Source organism: Kogia breviceps, chromosome 2 (assembly GCF_026419965.1).
Source record: "Kogia breviceps isolate mKogBre1 chromosome 2, mKogBre1 haplotype 1, whole genome shotgun sequence".
NCBI classification, from domain to species: domain Eukaryota; kingdom Metazoa; phylum Chordata; class Mammalia; order Artiodactyla; family Physeteridae; genus Kogia; species Kogia breviceps.
Window position 1 is genome coordinate 62,457,508 of NC_081311.1, and position 26,138 is coordinate 62,483,645.

At 53.1% G+C, this 26,138-nt stretch overlaps 1 protein-coding gene and 1 long non-coding RNA gene across 4 annotated transcripts in view; one reads left to right on the top strand and one right to left on the bottom strand.

Moving 5' to 3' along the window:
* SLC29A3 (solute carrier family 29 member 3) overlaps positions 1-23,087 on the bottom strand; it is a 42,561-nt gene extending 19,474 nt beyond the window's left edge. For 2 of the 3 annotated variants that reach the window (XR_010838936.1, XM_059053497.2), the window contains exons 1-2: positions 23,022-23,087; positions 19,569-19,867 (exon numbers count right to left, since the gene is read on the bottom strand). Coding sequence is in view for 2 of the 3 variants with exons in the window: in XM_059053497.2 (XP_058909480.1) it covers positions 19,569-19,867; position 23,022 (300 nt within the window). In the remaining variant the exon portion in view is untranslated. The remainder of the gene's footprint in view (positions 1-19,568; positions 19,868-23,021) is intronic. The other variant, XM_067025432.1, reaches the window with a different exon arrangement.
* Positions 9,856-13,481, top strand: LOC136793693 (uncharacterized). Its single transcript, XR_010839308.1, has 3 exons — positions 9,856-10,129; positions 10,382-10,422; positions 11,340-13,481. It is a non-coding gene; the product is annotated as an uncharacterized lncRNA (long non-coding RNA).
* Positions 23,088-26,138: the final 3,051 nt, after the last annotated feature.

The following is a 26,138-nucleotide window of genomic DNA, read 5'->3' on the forward strand; positions in this document are numbered from 1 at the left end:
GGAGGCCAAGAAAGAAAGATGTCATAATGGGCCACTTCTAGTCTGAAGCACAGACCATTTCCACAGTCTGTTTTTAAGGCTGCAGAGTGTTTTGTGGTCTCTGAAATCCACACCCTGAATATAAGATTGTGATGGCCTTGCAATTAAAATGATAATCACAGCTACTGTGGTCCATCAACCATGAGCCTTAGAAATAGCCTTCCTTCTTTGAGGGGCCACCTAATTGTCCTGGCCTGATGGGTTCAGTGGAGCCTGGACTGGTCCGAGGCACTCAGTCAATTACGCCTTGACATAGTGGCTGGGCGTAGGTGAGGCCAGGCAGGCGCTGGGCGGTTGGAAGCAATGGAAAAGGGCCCCAAGGAAGAGACAGCTGCAGGTGGGGGCCAGGACTGCCCCAAATCTGAGTTCCTCATGACAGCCTTCCTTTCAGTGGCTATTCATTTTGTGGCAAATCTATAAACGGCCATCATGTGGGCTGCAGAAGCTCTGTCTTTGTTTTTTCAAGCAGGTTCAGGTTGCTTGAACATTTTAGGAATGGGGATTTTCTAAGTAACCGAATGTTCTGGTTTGTTGATATTTAAGCAGAAGAAGTTCCTTTTAATGTTGGAAAAGCTTTTTAAATATTGACAACTGGGTAAGGCTAGTAGGACTCCCTTTCGGTTGATTGAGCCTATTTCTCTGCTTTACAAAGGGCACGTGGTGGTGGGGGGGCAGGGTGGGGTGCAGAGGCAGGGGAAGAATGGACTTGACCCTGGGTCATCTTTCTACTGGTTCAGATCCGGGAGCTGTGGTTAGTGACACAGGTGGACTCAGCACATCCCACAGAACTTTTTTTTTTTTTAAACTTAATTCCTGATATAAACATGTGGTGGTTTTTACTTATTTGCTGCTTTTGCCTATAAGCAGAGTTCTAGCAAAATGAGGTGTGTTAGGCAGGCTCTTAGGGTGGCCCCCATGATCCCGGCCTCCTGTGTTCATGCCCCTCTGCTGAGCGTGGCTGGGACCTGCCTGGACTTGCTTCTAACTGACAGAACACGGCAAAGGTGACGGGTATACACAATTATGTAGACGGGATTATGTTACATGAGATGGTGGTAACCATCTTGCTGGACTCTTTTTTTCCTCCCTTGATGGCTTGGAGAAGGCAGGGGGCCAGGCTAAGGAAACCCACGTGGCAAGGACTGCAGGTGACCCCTAGTCGCTGAGAGTGGTTTCTGGCCAATACCCAGCAAGAAACTGAAGCTCTCAGTCCTACAACCGCAAGGAACTGAGTCCTGCCAACAATCCAAGTAAGCCTGGAATGGAAGTGATCCTTCTCCAGTTGAGCCTCCAGTGAGACTGCAGCCTTGGCTAACCCCTTACTGCAGCCATGTGAGACCCTGAGCAGAGGACTGGGTTAGGCTGTACCCAGACTCCTGGCCTACAGATACTGTGAGATAACAAACATGTGTTGTTGTAAGTCGCTAAGTTGGTAGTATTCTGTTCTGCAGCAGTAGATTCCTATTTAGTGAGGGTTTGGGATAGCTGAGTTCCTAGTAATGGGGGTTTTTCTGAATATCGCAGCCTTCCTGTTGCGATTTAAATTCAGTTCCTTGATAAAGGCAGAGAGAGCTGACCATGATTTTATTCAACTTCTTGCCAGACATGAGGACCAACGTGCCTGCCCATGAGGGGAACAAAGGTTATGCTTGCCGACCACATCAGTCCCCTTAGCCTTTCCTCTCCAAATCCTTTGCTAAAATTAGGATCATTTTTGCAAGCAGTATGCACTGATTTCAAGAAACTGTGGACTTAGTTTACGTGCCACCCTAGATCTGCTCACCTCACCTGCCCCTCAGGCCATTTGCCTTGCTACTTGGGTCCCACGTGGTCATAAAGCCACTGCCGCCACCAGCAGGGGGGCCAGCTGCCAAGGAGAGGCCCCTGAGCCTTCGTACTGCTTGGGCTGTGCTCACAGAGGCTCTTTCCCCCTGGGTGGCTCTGGGAGGGGCCGGGTGACCCTCTCTGAAGGGTGGGGGAGGCAAAGCCCCACCCACAAGGTAGGCTTCAACCAATGAGAGGAGGGAGATGGGAAGGAGACTAGAGACACATTGCTTGTCTTTCCTTCCTCACCCTCCTGCACCACAGCGGTTCTAAAATGTGGTCGCTCCACGTGGCTCCTTGGGAGACATTCTGTGTGCCTGAGCAAGCAGCTGTATTTAGCTGCAAAGCTGTGGCCAGCGCAGTGATACCACAGCCTGTATCTGCTCTCTTCCATCCCTGCCTCACTCCCCTTTCCCTCACTCTTACTTCCCTAGGACTGCACTCCCCACGGAGCATCACAGGTAAGGTGCTGCCTCGGGCTCCTTTCTAAAAACACCCAACAGCAAAGGCCCTATGTTCAATTCTCGATACCACACATTGCAGACTTGCAGCTGGTACTCACTTCCTGGGTTCGTCTCATTTGCTTCCAAGGCCTGTTGAGGTTACCTTCTCCCATTTTACTCAAGGAAATGTGAAGACATCTGAATACTGGTTCAAATGCATTGCAGTCAGAATAGTAACAGTGATGCCCCCTCCGAAGCAATCTGAAATCTCCATCCCACAGGGTGATTTTACGTAATGCAATGTTTGGGGATAATTCACACCATGGTTCACCTCCACTTGGGACCAATTCCTGAAAGTTCCCTCAAAAGGCTCTGTTGTTATTTATCCCACCAGGCACCTCGCAACAAGGCTGCAGCCTCTACCTCCAGAGTTAAACCCACGGACACCAAGGACTCTGGTCTCAGAGGAGTGGAGGAGGGCAATGGCACTGGGTCCCCTCCTACGACAGTGGAGGCTGTGCTGTGCGCAACCCCAGGGGGCACCAGTCACGTGGACGGCGATATGAATGGAGCTCCGCAGAGCTGTGCAGCATGGCAGCCCTGTTTACACAGCTCGTGGGGGTCAGCCTGAGCCTGACATAATTGCAGGTGGGAGACCGTATCTGATTCAGGAAGAAGGCAGGGCAGGAAGGGGGGTGGATGTAGCAGGGCAGGACTCTATGAGATGATGAAAGGTCCCCAAGCAGGTCTGTCTGCCCCAGGAGGCGGGAGACCCAGAGGCTGGTAATCCCACCGCCCTCAGCCTGGCTGAGTGGCCACTGTCCATCCAGATCAGCATCCCTTCGTGTTCTACCCACTCCTTTGTTCACTGTGTGCCCAACATCGTGCTGGCAGTTTGGCGTACAAAATAGACAAGATAGGGTGCCTGATGCCCTTAGGGAGCATGTAGTCTGGTGCAATCCTACAGCTGTAGAACAATGGATACAAGGGATGGGAGGGGAGGGAAGGAGGGAGTTTGGGGGGGGCTTCCCATAGGAGGCCATCTTGGACTGTAGCCTGAACGATGGGGGGAAGTTTGCCAGACAGATATGGGGAGGTGTTGCTGGTGGAGAGAGAAATGGCATTCCAAGAGGCGGGAAGAGCACATGCAAAGGCAGGGATGGATGCTTCTTTGCCACTTAGGACTCTAACCCCAGCTCTTTTGTCAGAACAGACCACCCTGAGGCTTTCCTCAGCATCCACAGGAATCTACTGCACTGAGACAGAAAGGCACCCTGATCCATTCAATCCAAACACAGGGCAGAGAGGCAGGAATGCAGCCACAGCACCTGCCCCTCCCCCTCGGGGTGCTAAGGAGAGAGAGCAAGCGGCCCCACCATTCTGAATTCTCCGACTCAATGTGAGGCGAGGCGAGCCCAGCTCTGAGGAACAAAGAGGAAAACTTCTGCTCCTTGAAGGTCTAGTCTAATCGCCCTGCCCTCCAGTATCTCCCCTGCACTCTGCAATTACCTAGGGCTCGGCGTCTGGCAAAGGTAACATCAAAGGTCCTCTTTGGCACTTGCCAGGTAATCCAATGGACACGGAAGCCCTGTAGAGTACCAGGTTATTGACATTTGAACAAAACTGCTTACAAGTGGCCTGCACAGACCCCAGTCCATTTGCTTTTAACTCAGCCTGTAAGAGCAAGTCAGAACTGGGATTGCTCCCATTTTACAGATAAGAAGCTTGAGGCTAACAGAGGTGGATGAATTGCACAGAGGTGCACACCTGGAGAGTGCTGGTGGCAGGATTTTCTGATGCAGAGCAGGGGTGGGATGGGGAGCTCGTTATCATCGCTCCACAAACCTAAGAGCCGCTGTAGCTGAGGCCGCCAGCCTCACAGTCACACAAACCCAAACACCGTCACTGGGATTATAGCATGTCACCGGCTGCCCCGAGGCCGGGACTGGCAGCCCACATGCCTTCCCAGCAGTGAGCCAGGACCAGCCCATGGGATCAAAGGTTCCATCAGGGTGGCGACTTCCTCTCTGCCCCAGCCAGCAAATGATGGGGCTTGAGTTCTCCCCTCTGCCTGTTAACTCTCTCTTTTCCTTAAACCCCACTGCCCATTCCCTTGTGCATTTCCTCAGGCCTGCAGATCAGAGTAGCAGTAAAAAGGACAAAAATAATAATAAAGATTGAGAGAAAAGCCCTCACTACTGTCAGCCACCGAAATGGATGGACACAGTCTGCTGATAAGCACAGGCCATGTGAAGGAGGACATTGTAGTTGGGAAGCACTGGGCAGGCTTCTAGCTTCTCTCCTGACCATGCAAACCCCAGCAGAACGCCCCAGGACGGGTGGGGGCAGGGATCAAAACCCAGAGTGTGGACAGAGCCCGCACGGGGGCGCTAGGTGCCAGCGGCCCCCAGGCAGCAGGTCGGTGTGGAGCAGCCCTGTGGCTGGGGCACAGGGCATTGATCCACTTGCAGTGGAGAGGAAGAAACCATTTCCGTCCGTGACCCTCTAGCCCAGCTTGTGAACACCAGGAAGGGGGAGAGATGCTCTTCAAACGCAATCTAAAAACCCAGCAGAGCCAGCTGGCCAGATGTGAGATGCATTTTACGTCAGGGAGCATTTCTTCTCCTCCATGCTGAGAGGTTCCGTGCTAAGCATCTCTTCTGGAAGAATTTAATTCTGAGCTCAGAGTCCAGGGAAAGAGGTTTCTTCGGGCAGGGAGGCCCCAAAATGAGCCCGTTTATCTCTGGCAGGCCCTGGGTAAGCTTCCTCTCCCCCGAATGCCATTTGCACACTTTGAAATAAGTGCAGCAAATTAGTCACGAGCCGCGGCCAGATAGCTTGGGGCTGGCCGCCCAGTGGCTTCTTAGAGGCAGCTTTGCGTGGCCCCCACCTCAAGAGCATGGCGGAGGCAGCTGGGCTCCTGCGGGGCGAGAAAAAGTGATTCAAGCCTGGGGGGTGGCAGCTCGAGGCAGCAAAGCGTTACCTGGATCACAGGAGCATGAAATTAGCAGCAGTGAGCAGGCTGGAGCCAAGAATAGCTTGCCATTGCAAACTTGCTGCCTTCGGACAGCCCAGAGCTGAGTTCTGTGTCTGGAATGCTGCAGGGGAAGCGCCTCCACCCTGGCACTGGTCACAGTCACTCCTGGGCAGGCCAACAAGTGAGCAGAGGGCCAGTGTCCCAGCGAGGGGTGCAGGTGGTGTCCTGTCTGTGGGTTCTAAGGCCCCCTGTTTGGGGCACCGGCCTCAGAAAACTAGGGTTTGTGGCTGGGGACCTGGATGAGCAAGGAGGGCTGGCTAGACAGGGAGCGAGGGGCAATGCCTGTTCCAGGGGTCAGAGAGGTGAGGGAAACAGGAGCCCAGATCCACCGAGGTGTTATGGGGTAGCCAGGGGCCCAAGGGTACAACAAAGCTGGGGTCAGAGACAGACACGTAAGGCCTGGAAAGATGACCCAGCCACTCCAAGGAAAGAAGGCCCCATGAGACCTTTGAATGCTGTTCTAACATCAGCCCTGATGCTTGGCCTGAGCATGGACTCTCAGGCCTTCTCTAGGCCCAGACTCACTGGGGCCACTATAAATCTTGCTCTTCAATAGCTTGGAAGCCCTCCTCAGCCTGCGATCTTTTTTCACACCTCCTTTGGAACTCCTGCCAGAGGATAAGCAAAGTTCCTGAGGTTTTCTGGAATGAGCCTCCCTGCCCTCCCTCCCCTCTGTGTAAAGCTTTCCAGGGCAGGGCGGTGCTCTTCCTCCAGCGAAGCTGACTTCCGGCAGACCTCTGCCACGAATCCTCACCTTCCTCACCTGCATTTCCTCTCTCTCTCCTTCACTGCTGCTCCCGCCTCATCTTCTGCCTAAAAATGCAGCCTCTGCCCTCACTGTGAACGCCTTACCTGCTCCTGGGTGGCTCCGGGGAAAGACTCCTTCAAGGGGTCCTCTTTGCAGCCCACCCATAACCACAGCCTGGTCTGAGCCCTCAGGCTCCTGTCACCACATGCCACCCACTATAATGGGCTGAACTGTGTCCCCCCCAAATTCACGTCAACACAGAATCTCAAATGCGACCTGATTTGGAAACAGGGTCTTTGCAGATATAATTAGTTAAGACGAGGTCACACTGGATCAGAGTAAGCCCTAAATCCAAGGACCAGTGTCCTTACAAGAAGGAGAGGGCACAGAGACAGACACACAGGGAGGGCACCCAGTGAACGCAGAGGCCGAGACCATAGTTGTGCTGCCACAGGCCAAGGGAAACCAAGGCTCGCTGGGAGCCCCTGGAACCTGGAAGAGGCAAGATTCTTCCCAGAGTCTTTGTGGGGGGTAGAGGGGGAGCACGGTCCAAAAGCCTTGCTTTTGGACTTCTAGCCTTCAGAACTGTGAGAATAAAATTCCTGCTGCTCTACACCACATGGGTTGTGGTAGCTTGTTATGGAGCAGCCACGGGAAACCGCTGCACCTTCCCTCCAGCGCCCGCTCCTGGACTCACGGGCCACCTCCAGGCCCCCTCCTGCCATCGGAGGGGCTCTCTGCCATCGGAGGGGCCTCATTAGCTCCCTCCTTCCTGTGCTACAGCCCTGCCCTGGGAGTTCATTCCCCCGCTCTGACGGCGCCCCACGCCTGCCTGCGTCACTCCCTGACTCCAGAACACTTTCCGCTGCCGACAGGCCATCCCGCCTGGGTGGCCTGCTGAGCCCAAGCTCCAAGCTCCCAAATCAGAGGTCTTCAAGAGAATCCCCAAGACCCGAGGCCACATGGTTCCTCCCTCCTTTTCTCAGTGTCCTCCCTTCAAAGTTTCCTCGGTTTCTCTTTCACCCTCACCCCAGCTCCATGATTTGCCAGACCCCGCCACGTCCCCATCACCTGACTGCGGCTCACGTCCACCCCCCCAGGTCCCAGCTCTCCCCTCACCTTTGCTCAGCTCTCTGCTCCACCCACAGCCCCTCACCCACAAACCAAGCCCATTTGTCCTGTGCTAGTCTACCTCGAAGGGCCTGGCAGCGACACCCCCTCCGCCAGGAGCCTGGCCTCCTGGCCCCTCCTTGGAGCTCCTCAGGCACTGTCCCCTCTCTTTTGGCCCTTTCTCAGGCTCCAGTTTGGTTAAATGATGGGGCACGTGGGGGTGAGGGAGGCTAACGGGTGCTCCCATGTAGCAGGCTGAAGAGGGGTGTTTATTCCAGATGGTACTAGGGAGCTATGGAAGGCCTCTGAGCAGCAAAACCATATGATCAGTGCCAGGTGTAGCGGGTCACCTGGCAGGAGGGGCTGGGAGGAACAGAACGGGAGGAGGGGGTGGCAGGGGCTATGCATTTGTCCACTCATTCATTCATTCAAGAAATGTTAAAGGTAGTCTATCCCCAAAGCTCACTCACTTACTCAACAAGTAATGGCCGAGCCCCTGCTATTCGCCCAACATGTGCTGGAGCTGGGGTGCTCTAGTGAGGGAGGCGAAAAAATGAGGAAGCAACAAGTTTTAAAAAAAGACTGCAAGTTATAACAAATGGGATAAAAAGGAAAACCAAATAAGGGGGTAAAATAGAGCCTAGTGGGGGACTGATGTTAGAGAGAGTGGTGAGATGCTAATGTGTGAACAGAGACCCAAGGATAAGCTGTGTGACGGGTAAGGAGAAAAGCTTTCTGGACAGAGGGAACCGCAGACAGCTGGCTCTGCGGCATGAATGAGCTCGGTGCGTTCAAGCAACTGAAAAACCAGGGTGATTCTGGAATCCAGGGAGTGAGGAAGAGAGGAGGGGACCAGGCTGGGGGCATGGGCAGGGCCTGGGCGTCCAGGCTGGGGTTGGAGTTTGGATGTGGGATTCTAAACAGCTGAGAAACGTGGTACCAGCACCCATTCACCAAGCCCCCACCACACAGTGCTGTTCCGAGTGTTCATCACGTCTTTGCTCCCTCTATGTTGCAGAGGAGGACACTGAGGCTCAGAGAGGTCGGGTACTTGCCCAAAGTCACATAGCTCAGACCCAGTCCTCTGTCCCCTTACTTGGCGCAGTGGACAGCTTCTCTGTTTTGTCTTAAAGAGACCACTTCTGCAGCCTCCATGGAGAATCGACTGAAGGGGGCGCCCTGGGGGCCAGCGGGCTGAGACCGTGGAGGGGAGAACTGGAGGGACTGAGACGTTTCAGAGGTAGAACTGACAAGACTTGCTGATGGGCTGAAGGTGGGGGTGGAAAGACAGAGGGAAATAAAGGTAACGCCTCAGTTTCAGGCTTGAGCAACTCGACTGGGCAGGGGCAGGGAAGGAAGTCTGCTCCGGTGTAGTCTGAGTGGGTAAAATAATGACCTCACAGTGAGATTCCAATCCCCTGAATATGGGACCACGGCGTCTAATTCTGGGATGACGGTCTTCCTCCCGTGCCCTCTCCCCGCCAGCAGTCCAGCACTGACACGTGACTGGCCCTCTACAAATGCTTGTTGATTAACTCATCACTCTGCTCATATTTATTGAGCCCTATAGCTATTCACAGGGGATTCAGTCCAAGTTCCTGCTTTCGTGGAACTGACGTTCTGGTCAAGCCGACAGCTGGCAAATGCATAAACAAATAGACAATATGTCAGGCAATGATAAGTGTTATGAAGAGAAATTAAGCCAGGTGGGCACCTCTATAACGGATCTCACAACACTCATAGGGGGAGAACCACAAGGGAGCAGCTAGTCCTGGCAAAAGACTGGCCTCGGGACAAATTTGCCCACCCTCTTTTTTTGTAAATACTGGAAAATAGTTGCACCCCTTTGTTTACAAATTATCCACAGTGGCTTTCACTGTACAAGGGCAGAGCTGAGTACCTGCTAGACAGGGATCCTGTGGCCCACAAAACCAAAAACATTTACCCTCTGGCCCTTTAGAAAAAGTCTGCCAGCCTCGATCTAGTTTCTTAAATAAGGTAATGGAGCCCTAAGTTATCCCGCAAATTTGACAAAGAGTCAGAAGCAATCCAGCTCTCCTGAGCCCCAGGTTTTTCCACCACGCAGGGTGAGCACGGAAAATGGCAACATCGCTTCTGTCAACCTTCCACCCCACCTTCGCCAGGCCCCTGACCAGGGGCAAGCAGGCCTTGGATCTTCATTTTCATGCGCCCCCTACGCACCCTCAGGCTGGAACCTTAAGTAGCCAGGGAGATGGCTCAGAAACAGGTAGAGGGAAAGGTCAGAGAAACAGGGAGCTTGTAAATCCACACACAACCTCTGCGGGGTGAGAGCTGATTCAGGGCTCAGTCCCTGCTGACGCTCGGCCAGCCTGTCCTTCCTCTTCTGCAGCCTGATCATGTGGCCAGGGCAAGGAGGAAGAGGCCTTCCAAGGAGATTCCCCACCTACCCTCAGCTTCTGCAGCCCCCAGAGTGCTGACACACACACATCAGCAACCCAGGGCTGATGGCTGGGGACAGGGACCAGGCCCTGTGGCATGTGACTAAAGAGGAGGCAGTAGACAAAAAAAACAACAAAAAAAAATGAGGTGGCCTGGCGGTGCTCCAGCTGCTCTCTGTAGAAGGAGAACAACCAGGAAGAGGCAGTCCTGAGCAGACCCAGCTGCACTTCCTCACCCAACAGGCTCTCTCCTCTACAGGGAGGCTGTTTTTCTTTGGGGGTCCATGTGGGCAGAAACCACAGGCTGCTACAGGCCTCAGATGCATGTGTGCGTGCGTGTGTGCGCACACACATGAGACTCCCAGGAGGGGCCCCCGGGTCGCTGCTGCCACCACGGACCCCTCCCAGATGATGGCCCTGTAATGAAGGCGCCAGGCAAAGACTACAGTTTGGTTCTGCTCTCCGGGTACTCGAGATGATCAATCACATTAAGGAGACACTGGAGCACGTAAGGCCCAGGCTGTGTTCTAATTTGTCGAGGAAATTGCCTCTAGATTCTAAGGATGTATGCAGGAAGAAATAAAACCGAAGGTGGCGGCGGGGGCGGGGGGAGCGATCGATAGCCTGGGAGGGCCAGGGAGCAGGGCGCAGCTGTGGACAGGGGCCCTGAGCACACAGGGAGAAAATAAAAAGAGAAGTCGAGGCCACTGAAGGCATGACTGACAGTGTTTCAGATCGGGCTTTTTCTCTCCCTCTGCAGGACACAGCAAGAGCTAAAAACAGAAGAAAAAGCCATCACAGGTATATTTACTGGGAATAGCATGCTGGCTGGGTCTGCAGTTAGAATCAGAGGGTGGACGAAGGAATTTTTAAAAAAATGACTCACTTTGGTTCTAATTTTTAAAAATGGTTTAGAGCAGCCATCCATGCTAGCTCAGGCCACTGGGCAGCTGGGAGGAGGGACCTGCCCTCTCTGCCTGGCGGCCACTCACCCATGCCCTGCTCAGGAAGCCTAGAGCCCCATCCTAACCTGCCTGACCCCCAGACCGCCCCCAACTTCTCCTTTTCTGGGATGACAGGGCTCAGGCAAAATCGTGCCTTAATATGCTTTCATGGTGTAAGGAAGGGTGTTTCACTCACTTAGCACTATTCTTCAGAATTCTGCTCTTAAAAAGTAGATTGCCAAATGGACTCTAGGCACCTTTTCCATTCGGAGAGATGTGAGTTGCACTAGGAGTGGACTGCAGGAGCGTCATGATCCATCTACACCCAGAATGGTGCTTCTCAAGGAACAGCATGTGGACCGAGGAGACCTGGATACCTGCTACCCTGCCAGCTGGCCATGTCAGGAGCACCTGGCAACAGTGCCCGGGCCCACCCCAGGGAGAAGGAGCCAGCACAGCGGAGCCTGGGAATCTGGGTGTTTGCCAAGTGCCCCAGGAAATCTGATGCAGACTCAGATACCCCTGGGTTACGGCCCCCACTCTTGTCTTCATAGCTCTGTGGCATCAGCAAGTCACTGATTGCTTCACTTTCCTCCTCTGTGGGCAAAATGCATCCTTATGGCTGGATGTGAGGTGACAGGCAAATGGGTGGAGCAGGGCTTTTCAAATGACAGGTTGCAACCCTGTTCATAAAGGATATGAAATCCACTTAATGGGTCACAACCTGAATTTTATTTCATTTTCTCTTTTGCTGTCTTCTTTCCTGTTCCTCAGGATGAATCATCTGCGTGCTTTTCCAGGACCCCCTCCACTATGCCCCGAGCCCAGGCCCTGTCTGCTCGCAGACTGCACTCAGCTATGTTTCTTCCTCTTCCTCAGCACCCACGGTCTCCTCTCCATTGGACCATTCACGTGAGCACACAAACTACCTGCTATTTCTCCTGTGTTAAAAATACAACAAACCCAGAAAATCTGTACCCTCTTGACCACACATCCCCTGTAACTCCCGCTCCAATCCTCCAGAAGGAAAGAGTTGCAGAGCAAAACTCCTAGAGGTATTTCCCAGGTTTGCGGTCTCCCCAGTCCCTCCCCCATCCTCTACCTCACGGCCTCGGGTCCAGCTTCTGCCCCTACCCCCATGTCGCTGCTCCCCAAGGCCACCAAGGGCCCACACGAGGTTAAATCCAAAGGCAAACTCTCCATCCTCCTCAGCCTGGGTGGCTTATAAGCCATTTATAAGATCAGCATGGATGATCACTTGCTCCTCCTTGAAAACTACAATCAGAGATTTTTTTAAGTGTAGATGCTGCTTCATGAAACTGCTGTTTCCATTAGACATGTACGTTCTGCCAGATGAAATGTGTAGTCTGAAAACATCTGGAAAGGCTGATATGGAGCCCAGGGTTAAGGGCATGGACAATGTGGGTTCAGATGGCCCGGCCTGAGTCTCTGACTTTGTGCCTGGGAACAAATAACCTGTATTTTTTGAGCTTTGGTTCCCTTCTCTGTAAAATGGGTATAATAATACCTATCCCTGAGGGCTGTAGTAAGGAGCAAAAGAGATAAGGAAAAGAAAGCTCCGGGCACACAGTAGGTTGCTTAATAAATATTGTGGAATTAATAAATAAATCAGAGCCCTTAGTAGAGTGGCTGGCACAGGGCGAGGGTTTGGTAAAGGTGGTGAATGTTAGGAGGATTCGGCCCAGTCCTCACACCGCAGCTACCGTGTAGGAGATGCGCAGTAAATACCAGACTTCCCTCCCAGCGACATCTGGAGCGCTCTGTACATGCTGCAGATGCTCCATGGTGGGTCTGTGTTCAGAGCACCCAGGGGCCACGGAGCCTGGCCCCAAGCCACACAGTGGGGGAGGGCACCGCTAGGACTGGGGCTGAAGGAAGTCCTTCTGTCACCCTCTGGGCTGCTCCCAGCTACCCTGCAGTCCCACGAGACAGACAGACCCAGCTTCCTCCCAGGTAACAGAACTTTTACAAAATCAACTACCCAGGGCTCTTAAAACTCCAGGTGCAGGTCACTGTCCACTCCCTGATCCAGCACAGAGAGGGTACTGGCTGGTCCTGGCAGTGACAGCAGCCTAGGAGAGCAGAGGCCAGGACTGTCTCCATTTCCCTGTCCTCCGTTCTCATGGCTTCACTTGCTCTGGCCTGTGTTACCCTAGGTGCTAGGACATCCACTTTGGGGCCCAGTTGGCCCTACTGCTTCTTTTTCAGGAGGCTGGCAAACAAGGAGGAAGAGGAAGGTGGCTATGGAACCCCTCAGCTCACACTGAGCATGTGCCAGAGGAAGGGCTGAAGTCTCTTTCCAGGCTGTCAGGCATCAGGGGACAGCAGAGTCACGTTGAGGAATTAAGCCCAAAGCATTTAGGTCAGGTGAGCATCAGACCCTCCATCCAGTGAAACAGAGCAGGACTCTATGGGGCTCCTGGACACAGAAGCCCTTCTGTACCCACTTTCTCATAGGGAATAGACTCCAGCCTCCAGCCTCCATGACCTTCCCTGAGTTCCAAAGGGCAGATTCGAACAGTTGCTAATCAGGGAAGGCAGGAGATGCAAAGACAAGGGAGGGGCAGCCAAGAAACAATAGTGCAGCCCTGGGGCAGGGCCCTGGTCTAAAGGGATATACACAACAGTGTCTTTAAGCTCTTTATAGAATTAAAACCCAACAAATGGAAGATGTCAGCATTCTTCATACCAGAGAAGCTCATCAAGATTACCTGAGACCGGATTAGGGGAGTGCAGGCGCTGCACCCACTCTGATTTTATCAGCAACCCCACCCTTGAACCATTGCTATAAAACTCCTCACCAAATCCTCCAGGGTGGGACACAGTTTTTCAGGGCAGGAGCCCGCTGTGTCCCCCTTTGCCTGGCAAAGCAATAAAGCTATTCTTTTCTACATTACCCAAACTCTGTCTCTGAGATTTGATTTGGCACCGGTACAAAAAACGCTGAGCGTTTGGCATCACCACCTCCATTTGTAAGGGTCCCAGAGAGGACCCCACACTCTGAAGACCAGGTTAAGGAAAACCATTCCTCAGACTTCCAGCAGGGAGCCTGCTCTCATTCTCCCCTCCACTGCCAGCTTTGACCTCTTGCACTGCAGGAAGTCCTTCTAGAGGGTTCACCTAAGTCTCTCATGATGTAGCCTAAGCCCATTCAATGGACACTCTGGTAGAGGCAGAAGACAGCTATTCCTTACCCCCACCTGCTAACCTTTCTCTTGGATCATGTGGCTGCATGTTAGCCTCACCTAGAGAGCTTAAAAATGCTTCTGCCCAGGCCCCTCCTTCAATGTCATCAGAATCAGGTAAGTGGGGCAGGCGGGTAGGTTTTCACAATTCTCTGGGTGATTCTACTGTACAGCCAGAGCAGAGGATGCTAGGGGAGATGGAGAGGCCAGAGTACGCCGGTTACCAGCACAGGCTCCGTTGACCTCCAGACTGGTCCACAGCCCAGTTCTGTCACTTGCTAGTCAGTGACCTTGGGTCAGTGTCTCCAAATCTGTGAGGCTCAGTTTCTCTATCTGAAAACTGGGGCTACAGAACCTAACTCACCAGGTCATCCTGCAGATGAAGTAAGATGGTGGGTCCAATGGCGGCAGGTACAGGCTGTATGGCGGGGACTTTGTAAAATCAACAGGTCGTTACCAAGACCTCTGATAATCTGTCCTTCTCTAAACTAGTTCATCCTGGTTGCTTTTAACTCTTCTCCTTGAATTGGGATGTCTGCCCTTAGTGGTAAGAATAGCTCCCAAGTCATGCCATCCTGCTTCTTTGTGGGGCTGAGGGGTTGGGCCAGGACAAAGGTGCCATAAATGAGAAGATGCTCAGAGACCTGCTGAACCAGATCAACCTGGATCCCTTCCCTATGCTGGAATCCCACTTCATGTCTCTGCTAACCCACCTGAAATGTCAGAACTCCTTTGGTGGTGGCCACTGTGACCCCCAGATCTTCTGCTCCCTTGTAAAACCATGCCATCCCTATCTTGGATTGGGGTGATGGGGCTTTCTTCCCCAGCCATATAATAACTAAAGCAACAAATATTTATCACGCGCAACTCTGTGCTGGGGGCACAGGGATGTAGAGTGAGAGAACTGTATTCACTATTCCCAAAGAGCAAACGGTTTGGCGGGGGAGGCATCCTTATCTTTGAAAAGGGTACTGTCACCACGGATAATAGCAGTTCCTACCTCACAGGGTGCTGGGGGTTAAATTAATTAATGCAGGAAAAGTGCTGAGAGTGTTGCTACCCCACAGTAAGTCCTCAATACCATGAGTTGTGGGGTGAGGACCTGATGGGGAAGTACGTCAGGCTCTGGGGACCCAGATGAGGAGCCGGTAGTTCAGAAGGGTGGAGGCAGGGGAGGTTCCCAGGAGTAAGAGACACACCTACCTCCTGCCCCACTCCCTGGTCTGGGCCACTGGGGCGCCTCTGGTCAGGGGATGGACGGGATGGCAATAGATGGCCAGGCCCGGGTCCTGGCCCTGCTGACACCAAGTCGGACTGTGGGTCCCACTCACGACCTGGCCATGTCCCGCAGCCCCCTCAGAGAGGAGCCCTGGGCAGGCCATGGCGAATGGGAAGAGTGCGTGGGCAGGGGCCGTGGAGGCCTCGTGGCAGGGGATGACCGGGAGAAGGTGTCATCACCACCTTCTCTGGGGCAGAAAGGGGTGTGTGTCCGCCTTATAGTCCCTGGCCCAGCGGCAGCGCTACAGCTTTGCAGGAGAGGCCAAGGAGGCTCCCGACAGGATCAGGGATGGTTTACGAACCCCAGAGCCAGGAGAGGACTGGGGTGGGGGCAGGGGGACGTGGTAGGGGTGGTGTGGGGAAGGGATCAGGGATGCTGACAGCTTTGAAGCTGGGTCCAGAATCCAGGGGTACAGCTAAGGCACCTGGGCTTCCAGGGTGGAAAAGGAGGCCAGACCAGGGTCAAGTTCTCCATAGGAAGAAAGATAATAGGGTTTGGCCAAATCAGGGTGTGGGGTGGCCTCTGTCTCCAGGACAGTCCCCTGTGCACTACCCTCTGAGCAGGACAAATTCTGCAGTCATCTATCCACCTAAATTCTCCGTAAAATTGTTTACAGCCCTTCCTAGCTATGTGATTAGGGGCAGGCTATTGAACCTCTCTGAGCCTCTGGCTTTTTGCCTGGAAAAAAAAACAAAAACAGGGCTAATGAGAGACAGTGTGTTTAACACCCTTGCCAGCATGGTGGCCCAGAGTCAGACTCAGAAGATGGCTCCCCAAAGCACCATCTTTTCCTATCAATTCTTCCTCATTTATGCTCTTTTTTTTTGGCTCTGGGCCCACAGTCCTGTGGTGAGTTTATTCAAAGTTTTTATTCCAGAGAACGGAGACAAGGGGGCAGGTGAGCAGAATGCTTTCTAAACCACCCCAAGGCTGTTCTAGGCAGAAGGAAATGATCCTGAGAAGGGGGTGACCTTCAAAGTGACATAACTGGGGAGTGGGTCTGTGCAAACACCCCTACGGAGTCAAATTCCCCACCCAATGGTATCCATCTCTGGGAAATATAAAAAGGAAGTATGGAGAACAACCAACATCCAGACCCACAGCTAACTGAGTTGCAGGTGGTGGCTACAGACAGACCCATTTGACTCTCGCCCACTCGCTCCCCCCAGAGTAGCCCTCAGGTGACAGCACAGACCAGCCGCCTCTCGCAGGGAAATCAGGGAGAGAAGGGGAAAGAACTGGGGAGGCGGGTGGCAGGAATGAGGAATTAGGCCAAGAAAAATGTCCCACAAAATGCAGAAACACCCCAGCATGCTTGCTTCCCAAACCTGGTCCATGAATCGAGAGGTGACAGGTCTCTCATCTCCGATGCCAAGAGCCAGGAGCTCCGGGCAGCTGCAGGTACTACATCTGCACTTGCCAGCACTTGGAAAGAGGCAATAAAGCATAGCAGCAGGGCCTGGAATGCTAAGTGCCTGCAGCTGGGAAGGGACTGCCTTGCAGCAAGAGCCACTCACGGCACACGTCTACTGGGCGAGGGCTGCTCCCAGAGGCTGGACCGCACATCCTCGCCTGCCCTGGGCAGCCCGCTGCCAGGGCCAGGGCAGCGTGCAGAAGAGGAGGCAGGACAGGTGCACAGGGAATGTAGCCCTGGGGGCCACACAAGACCGGGTGCTGGCCCAGACAGACAGGGATCTTCTGGATGAAGCCCAAGTGGGCTGGCTGATTTACGGAGGCTGGCAGAAAGCTGGGAGGCTTGAGTCACTGGTAAATAAAAGTGGATCATAAAGCACCCTGGCTGAGCCAGACGTCTGGAAATACACCAGGGCCACATGCAGCTCAGAAGTGTGGCCCCATCCCTCGAAGGATAGTAACAATAATAATGTTTATACAGCACTCACAGTAGTGGTGCCAGACCCTGTTCTAAGTGCTTTGTATGCCTATTAATTTACTTAATCCTCACAACAACCCTAAGAAGTTGGTGGGTGTATTATCCTCCTGTTACATACCTGCAAGATGAGGCAGCACCGAGAGGCTAGGGAGCTAAGAACAGAGGCAGGGTTTGAACCCATGCAGTCTGTTTCCAAAATCCCTGCCCTAGCCAGTGCTTCCCAAACTCTACCATGCCTGCCAGTCACCAGGGTGGCATGTCGGCAGCTCCTGACTCAGCCAGTCTGGGGGCCTGCGACTCTGCATCACTAACACACTCCCAGTGATGCCCGGTCCCAAGACCACGCCTTGAGTAGGACGCTCTAAATTACTATACTAGCTTCACTGCAGAAATGAGTTTATACGCACTGCTCTGGCCTCTGGAGGCATCTGTGAATTCCTCAGTTAACAGGGAGAGGCCCTCACAGGGTGTCAGAATCAAGGGGCTGGGGCTGGAGGAGGGAGTGTGAAGTCTTAAAACGCCCATGTCCACACCTCACCTCGGCCTGATTCAATCAGAATCTCTGGGGTAGGGCCCAGACTGGAATTTTTAAAAAGCTCCCTGGGTGATTCGACTGCGTAGCCATGGTAGAGCCCTTCCAGACAGACAATAGGGATGCCTTCGTCAATGCGTCAGACTCATAGAAAGTTCCGTGGGGTTAGGTCAGGGATTTCAAAGGTGCTCTCAGAAAAGGGGTGGCAAGTCAACTCCTAGGCCAGTTGATGGGTATGGCTAGGGTCTGCTAAGGTATCCTCTTCTTGTCCCCTGGGGCACCCCTGGAGGAGAGGGGCAGCTGGCAACCCCCAGGCTGGCATGCCTTTAGTGCACCCCGCTTCCCCCATCCATGAGCTTTCAAGAGAGAGCAGACCCTGCTCCCTCTGCAGATCAGCTGCGGAAACTGAGGCTCCTGACAAAGAGTAACCACACTGAGCCCTCTTCTCCACTAAACCTGGACCTTAGCCCCCATCCTATCTCCACCTGCCAGCTCAGTCTTAGCAAGAATCCTGCTAAGTCAGTTTATGGAGAATTCCCCCCACTCTTGATATCTTATCACCCTCGAAATCTGATCAAGTTCTTCATCCCCCACCCTTGGTGTCTATGTCTTTGGCCTGCCTTTAGCAAGAATCCCCCTCTACCCTTCATTGTAAATTAACTATACTTCAACATTAAAGAAAGAAATAATTCTCAAATGCTATGGCTATTTTCCAAGTAAGGTTAGTGACAATTGTTATACTAAACCAAATTATAATGAAACCTTAATTTATGAGAAAAAAAATCCCTCTACCCTAATGATTCCTCTTAGTAATGTTCCAACCACTGACCCCCTCAGTTTGTTCCTTAGCTATAAATCCCCACTTGTCCCTGCAGTATTTGGAGCTGAGCTCAATCTCTCTTCCTTACTGCAACAGTCTTGAGTAAAGGTTTCCTTACCGCTTTAACAAGTGGCAGAATAATTTTTTCTTTAACGCTCTCCCTGCCCGTGGGAAAAGTCACCCCACAAAGTGAGTAACCCCAGGTGGAGAGAGAGGGCTTGATTCCACTGCCAACCAAACTGAGACTCCTCACCTTGACATTCAAGGCCCAAGCAAAGCCTTCAAGGCCCAGGAAATTATCTCAAGCCTTATTTCTCCCTTATGTGCACCCCACATATAGCAAAACCAGATGCGTCACTGTTCCTCATAGACATCCGAACTTTCCTCCCAACCTGCCATAGCTCAGAGTTTTCCTTCCACCTGGAGTGTCTCCTCCCCATTCTTCTAAGTTGCAGAGATCTCTCCCCTAATGACAAGACTACTTATGCTCAGTCTTCAATTCCCCATCTTCCATAATTACACAAACTCCTATCTGAGCCGGGTACATGGTTCTCTGGGATAAAGACAACACTTAAAGACTACATTTCTCAGCCTCCTTTGCAGTGCTTGTGGTCACATGACTGACCAATGCAATATGAGCAAAAGCAATGTGTTTTACTTCCCAGAGTGTTTATGTTCTTATGCCTGTCCTTTTCTTCTTCCTATTTGATGTAATGGCTAGAACTCCAACAGCCATCTTGGGACTATGAAGTGATCTTGAACATGGAAGCTACACATGATGGAGTAACTAGGTTCCTGCCAACATGGAACATCACACTAGCATTGGTCTGGTCCCCTCCAGACTTGCACATGAGAGAAAAATGACCTTCTATCTTGTGGTAGCCACTGCTCTTATGGAATTTTCTGCAACTCACAGCTGAACTTAGCACTATTATATCCACCCTTTCAAACTCCTGGAGGCATGGACTCTGGATTCTTGGTTACCATACCACACTGCACAGAATCATTATTTGCATCTCCTCCCTAAGTTAAATACTAATCAATGTGAAGGCTGGGACTGTGTTTTATCCATTTCCATCTTCCCCTGCCACATGAAGCATGAGGCCTCATATACAACACAGCATGTTTTAGGGCTGAAGTGAATTCCATCTATGTACTATACTCCACACAGCTTCCCAATTTGCATCCATACTCTTAGGACGCTGCAAGCCTCCCTGGAAGGGTGCACCCAAATGAAGTCGCCCTTCACCGCCTCCCAGGAGGAACATGCCTTACCAGGATGTCCGAGCCCTTAGGCTCCTTCCCTGTGGCTGGGCTGGAGCAGTTGCTGAGTTTGAATATCCAGTACTCTTGGGCCGTGACAAGGAAGTTCCATGGCAGCAGGCCACCGATGCCCAAGCTGAAGAAGATGATGTAGGTACCACTGAAGCGGTCCTTGGGCCTCTGCAGGCCGGGAGGCGGGCGGTCCAGCAGCTTCTCAAGCAGTGCTTCTTGGTCAGCTCGGAGAGAGCCGCTTGCAGTTCTGTAGGTGGAGTTGGAGCTTTGATGAAAGTCATCCTCTGAGACGATGGCCACTGTTGGAGCAGAGAGAGAAGCAGAGATGGAGCAGGTGATCAGAAGCAGAGGCCGGGACTCACCCGTCCTACAGAGCTGACTACGTCCCCACTCTGAGGTCTACAGGGTCACCAAGGCGTGGTTCGAGAGCTTCAGGTTTAAAGATTAGGGAGAAGGACAAGATGTCACACTGTAAGTGACCTCAGGTTCCCCCCAGTCCATACAAGAGCAACAGAGTAGCAAATAATTGTGGGGCAGCTGGGAGTAAGGCAATTCAGCATGGTGGGGCCTGTGGCAATCAATCTGCAAGGGCAAATCTGGTCTCAAGGCATCGAAATTTCTAAGCAGCCATAACAAAAGGAATTAGGACCCCTGATGAGCACACAATGCTCTCTAAACTCTTCAACTTTATGTGAGAAAAGTAAGGAGCAGGAAAAGTGTGCAGAATATGGTACTATTTGCGCAAAAAAGCAGGGATGGGGTAGATGGGAAGGAGAAAATACACACATATGTATGTATATCCTCTGGAAGGACACACAAAAAATTTCAAACAGTGGTTGCCTCTGAGGTGGGAGGCTAGGGATGGGGTGGGTGGGGACTTCACTTCATACTCTCTGTGCCTGTCGAATTCTGAACTTTGTGAATGTATTATCTGTTCAAAAATAAAATTATAAATAAAAATAAAGGCATTCAAATTAAATAATATTAAAAAAAAACCAACTCATGGTGTCTAGAGCTGCCCGCAGAAGCTGGTTTGAAATATCTAATAGTCCATTCTCTGATTTCATTTGTGGGGAAACCAAGGTCCAAAGAACAGGTCACAGACCAGGCCAATGGCCAAGCCTGGGCTTGCAGCTCCGGCCTGGGTCCCCACCTCTGTTCATCACATCCCACCACGAGACAGCAACTCCCCATTTGTGGTAGCAGCTAAGACAAACTGAAGATTCCAGGTTGCCAGTAACAACTGTGTATATGGCCTTGGGCAAGTCACCATGCTCTGAGCCTCACCTTCCCCATCCCCATCCACAAACCCAGGGCAGCCTTTTTACAATGGTTTTTGTAAACTGCAACTGGCTGGCAATGCTGACAAATGTCAGCATCTTCCCTGCCATCCTGGGCTTGTCACCTGGCTGGCTGGCTGCAGAGTTTGGCTGCAAGGTAGCATGCCTACTTCTATGCTCTATATAGCACACAGGCCATGGCAACAGCTTGATAAATGGGAAATATTTCCATAAAGCTGAGGATGGGATACTCTGTAGTCCCTTCTGCAATAAACAAATCAATGCATCTCGGCTCACATAGGAGTCTGAGCCTTAACTCAGAGCATCAAGCCAGGCCAGGTGAGGTGGGAACACTGTCACAGAGGTACACAGCCTTATCAGGCTCTGCTACTATTTCGGGAGAGCCTCACAACATTTCCCGGAATTAGGCAGGACAGGAATTATTGTCTCCTTTTTATCAGAAGCAAAGAATGAGGACTTAAAGTCACTTGATTTGTCCCACATTCAAACAGTAAGAATTCCTGATAGTTAAAATTAAATCCAGTACTCATGCATGTCGAGGTCTGTACCTAGCACTGAGGCTGACAACAGCCCAGTACAGTAGGTAGTACTCTAAGACCCATTTCACAGGTGAAGAGTGAGCCTCAAAGAGGTTGAGTAATTTGCCCAAAGTCATACAGTAAGAGTAAAGTTACATAGCCAAGCAGTCTGAGCCCATGCGGACTCCTTGGGGTCCCTGGGAGGCAGGTGGCTGGCAACGTGCACCCTTGTCTGCTGGCTCGAAGTACAGACTTTCTGGAAGGTCTCCTGGCCACTGAGTTGTGAGCAGCGGTGAAGGCAGCACTGCAGGGCACCTTCATCAATGTCTGCTGAATGAATGGACTCTGTGCAGCCAGGATGTTTCCCTGCTGTTTCCCTGCAGCAGGCAGGCAGGAGGATGCCGGATACCCAGAGCATCCGAGTCAGCAAGTCTATTTTAAACTCCCCTGGTTGAGCAGAGCCCTTTCCCAGCTTTGCTCACAGGGAGCTCAGCACTAACCAGACAGTGTGGCCACACATGCACATGCGTGCGCGCACACACACACCATTTGTAAATTAGTGTTTAAAATGTAAAAATTATGACCCATGTAGTACAACAGACAAAGACCAAGTGGTTCCTTCCAGATGCTCCAGCTCCAAAGGTGGGTGCAGGGGCCAACAGCTCGGTCACCCAGGCCACACTCTGCCAGAGTCCATTCTCAGCTCCAGGCATCTATTTGTCCAGGACCATTCAGCCTTGACAAAGCTTCTGAAGGAGCCTGGAATTTCCTCTCACCCAGCTCACAGGCCAAGGCACTGCAGTGAGCAAAGTCTCATTACTCTTTATGAAAACTAGCTGCTGGCTTTTGGATTAAAAAGAAAGGTAAGGAAGAGCCTCAGTTGGTGGGCTGGCTGTGGCCTGGAGTGTGTTCCTCAGGCACCTGCAGGAGCTGGTTGGGCTCAGCCCTGCTCCCTTCCTGGGTGACCTGGGGCAAGGGGCAGCCCCTGCACAAAGCAGCGGAAACTCGCGGGGCCTGGAGCATTGCAGGCCATCCTCCGGGTCTGGGTGCTGGTTTCCAGGAAGTTTCTGACTGACTCTGGCTAAGTCAATCTCGCCTCTGTGCCTCTACTTCCTCACCTATGAAATGGAGGCAAGGGGGCTGGTGAAGCAAACCTACGGGAAAGCACTGCTGGGAAACACACGGTGCCACCCAGAGGCCATGGCAGAATCTGCCATGGGGTTGTGGACACCCCAGCCTCAGGCTTCCCAGTTTGGACAGCCACCTTCTGGATACTCTGGGCTGACCTGTCCATACCCAGGGCCCCCATATCCAGGCGGCGAGGTCCAGTCTCAGGAAATCCATGGGGAGGAGGGCAGAGAATCTGGGGGAGAAAGAAGATAGAGACCCAGAAAGAGGGAAAGTGAGAGGAAAGTAGGGAGAGGAGGAGAGAGCAGAGAGGAAGGGGAGGGACGCTGGGGAGGGGGGTCACAGCGAGAGGCGCCAAGACAGAAGCCGGGGTCCTGAGGCTCCCGTGGAGCCCCTCAGGAGGGCCGCGGCGGGAGGCCGCCGACTGCGCGAGCCCAGTGGGCGACCGGGAACCTGAAGAGCTGGGCGGGGGCCAGACCCGCGCCCGACCGCCGGCCTGCACTTACTGTCGCCGCCGCGTCGCCGCCGCCTCCTCCCCGCTTACCGTGGCCACTACGACAACTCCGGGATCTGCTGGGCCGCAGGCCGGGCTCCGCCTCCAAGCCCCGCCCCCAGGCCCAGCCCCGCCCCGCCCAGCCCAGCCCACCACCGCCGGCGCTTCCCGGTTTACAAACCTTCCTCCTTCCGGCGCTCCCTGCGGGGCTGCCCCATTTCACAGGTGGAGAGAGTGAGGCGCCGGGCCGCCGGGTGCACTTCGCAGGCGGGCGTGCGAGCGCTCCGTGAACCGGCTCTCTGTGCTGCCGCAGCTGCTTCTCCACCGTGGAGCCCGACCCCATCATTTCCCAGAGCCCGGCTCCCCAGGACCCGGAAGAGCTCTCCACCTGCCCCCAGACTCCTGCAGTCTCACCCGCTCCTTCCTGATCCCCTGCTATTCCCCGCACCCCACCCCCCGCGCCGCCTGAAGGACCCTCCTGTGTGCCAACACCTTCCAGAGGCTCGTTGTCTGGCTGAGGCAGGGGCGTAGCTGGCCTGGCAGCACGCAGTCCTCGGGACCATCCCGGCCCCACCAGGCCCTCCCACCAGCCGCTAGACCTTCCTGTCTAAATTACAGGCCAAGGCAGCCACCTTTATCCTACCCTCTCTCTGCTGTGCCCCTGACATCCACTTTCTCATTATTGTCACATGCCCTGAGGCCGGCGTCACCTTGTGCCCCTATTACGGAGGGACCTGAGAAAGCTGGGCTTGTGGGAAGCCCAGATGGAGCTGGGATGTAACACCAGCTCTGTCTGGGTCTAAAACCCCTGCGGAGATGCCCCTGACCCCACAGGAGTGGGCTCAGTGCTGGCTGCTCTCGGGGGGGGGGGGGGGAGGTGGCAGCCTTGTTTCATGGTGAGGCTCACAGAACACTGTACTTCCTTAAGCAGACCTACTCTGTGCGCTGCCCTGCAATGGGGCCCCATTATATTGTGTTAGAATCAGGCATATATATTTGGTCTGTTACCTTGTTCTGGAGACTGTCTAAAACCCATAGAATTTGCTGAGTGATGGGGGTGATGGGAGAGTCTTTTGCTGTCCATAACGAGCCCCTTTCAACGTTACCTGCATTTATGCTAATGAGGTGGGCTTGGTGGGCTCCAGATTGCTTCTGGCTGAGGGCTGGTGGCACCAGAGGAGCCCACCCAGGGATTAGAGGGTTGGAACTTTCAGCTCCATGCACCCCCTCCAGGGAGGGGAGTGGGGTTGGAGTAGACATAATCACCCATAACCAATGAGTTAATCATTCCTACATGATGAACCTCCAGAAAAACCCCTAAATGATGGGGCTTCAGAGAGCTGCTGGGTTGGCAAACACATCTGCCTGCAGGGAGGGTGGCACACCCCAACTGCATGGGGACAGGAGCTCTGGACCTGGTACGCTGTCCATTTGTGTCCTTTATAATAAACCAGTTATAGTAAGTTAACTGCTTTCCTGAGTGCTCTAGGCCGTTCTAGCAAATTATTGCAAGTGAAGGGGATGTGTGGGAACCCTCGATTTTGTCACCAAGTTGGACAGAAGACTGGGCACCCTAGGTACCCCATACTTGTGACTGGAGACTGAAGTGGGGGCAACCTTGTGGGACTGAGCCCTCAACCTGTGGGGTCTGAGGCTCCATGTAGTCAGTGTCAGAATTGAATTGAATTGTAGGACACCTAGTTGGTTTCCAGAGAGCTGGAGAATTTGTTGTTGGTATGTATATAAGGTAAAAGAAACCCACCACATTTGTTGTCAGAAGTGTTGAGAGTAAAAACAGTGCAAAGACCCAAAGGTGCCAAGGGCTGGGGTCTTGCTTTGGAGGAACTTGTGCTCTCCCTGGGGGGACAGGCTGGCAAGGGCAGAGGATACAGGAAACCCTGCGGGTGCAGCCAACTCGAGAGCAGACCGATTCCAGGACCAGGGAGGGGATGGGAACGGCTGCGCAAGTGGGCAGGCCCGGGTGATTGGTGGGATCCGCTCCCTTGGCCCGACACTGTTGTGGGCTGACTGTGGAGGCCTCTTTTGATAAGGCCTAGGGATGGAGTAGCAACACTTTCCTGCCTGGAGGGCCCTCTACTCTGTGTCTGGGGTGGGGATGAGGCATAGAGGCATTGCAAGCGGGCGGAGTTGATGCCTGCTTGCAGGCATTGCCAGAAAATGTCAGGAAAATATTTGTAAACAGTACACTGCTGCACAGCCACTGGGCATCATCATTGCTCTGAAATGCACGTGAAGAAGAAAAAGAAGGGGGGAGAGAGGAGGAGGTGAGGGAGAATAGAAGGAGAAGGAGGAGGGCAGGGGAAGAGAAGGGAGGGAGGAAGAAAGGAGAAGGAAGGAAGGAAAACTCAAAACATCCAAAGTGCTCTCCACTGGGTTGATATTTTACAACTCTCGGCGCTATGAGAAAGCATCCTGTCACTCCTTGGCTTGGAAATACCCTGAAAGTTCTGAGTGCTGGACACAAGCCATCTCACTATTACAAAGGTACTTGCTCCTGGCCCCAGGGAGCTGGGATGTGATGCTAAGGACTGGCTGGGGAGGCCACCTTGTGTGGTGGACAGAACAGGAGCCAGATGGCCCTGGGCTTGGATGCTGTTTAGGCATCCCCAGGAAGACAAGTCTGGATTCCCTCCTCTGATCATCCCAACCTAACAGCCTTCTATGAGGCCCAGAGGGGGGGCCTGTAAGTAGTAACAACTGCTCTCCAAAAGCTCTGGCTGCCCTCCCCCTCCCCCCAGCGACCATCTCCTTGAGCCTAACACACAACCCCATGAGGTCGGTACTCTGGTTAGCCTCATTTTACGTATGAAGAACCCGGGGTACTGAGAGGTTAGTACCTTGTTCAGAGTCACGCAGCTGATAAGTGACAGAGCCAAGATTCAAATCAACGCCTTTCTGCCTCCAGAACTCAGTCAGGGGTTCCATGAAAGGAGGTTGGGAGTGGGGACGTGAGGGAGGAGGCTCACATAAACTCCTCATTTCACCCAAAGCCTTAAAACGTGTAGGCGATAAAGCAATAAGGAGAGCCTGCACAGCGGGAAGGCCACCAGGGGGAGACTGAGGCTTCATTAGGCTGATGCTGCCATCTCGTGGCCTTTCCCCGTCACTG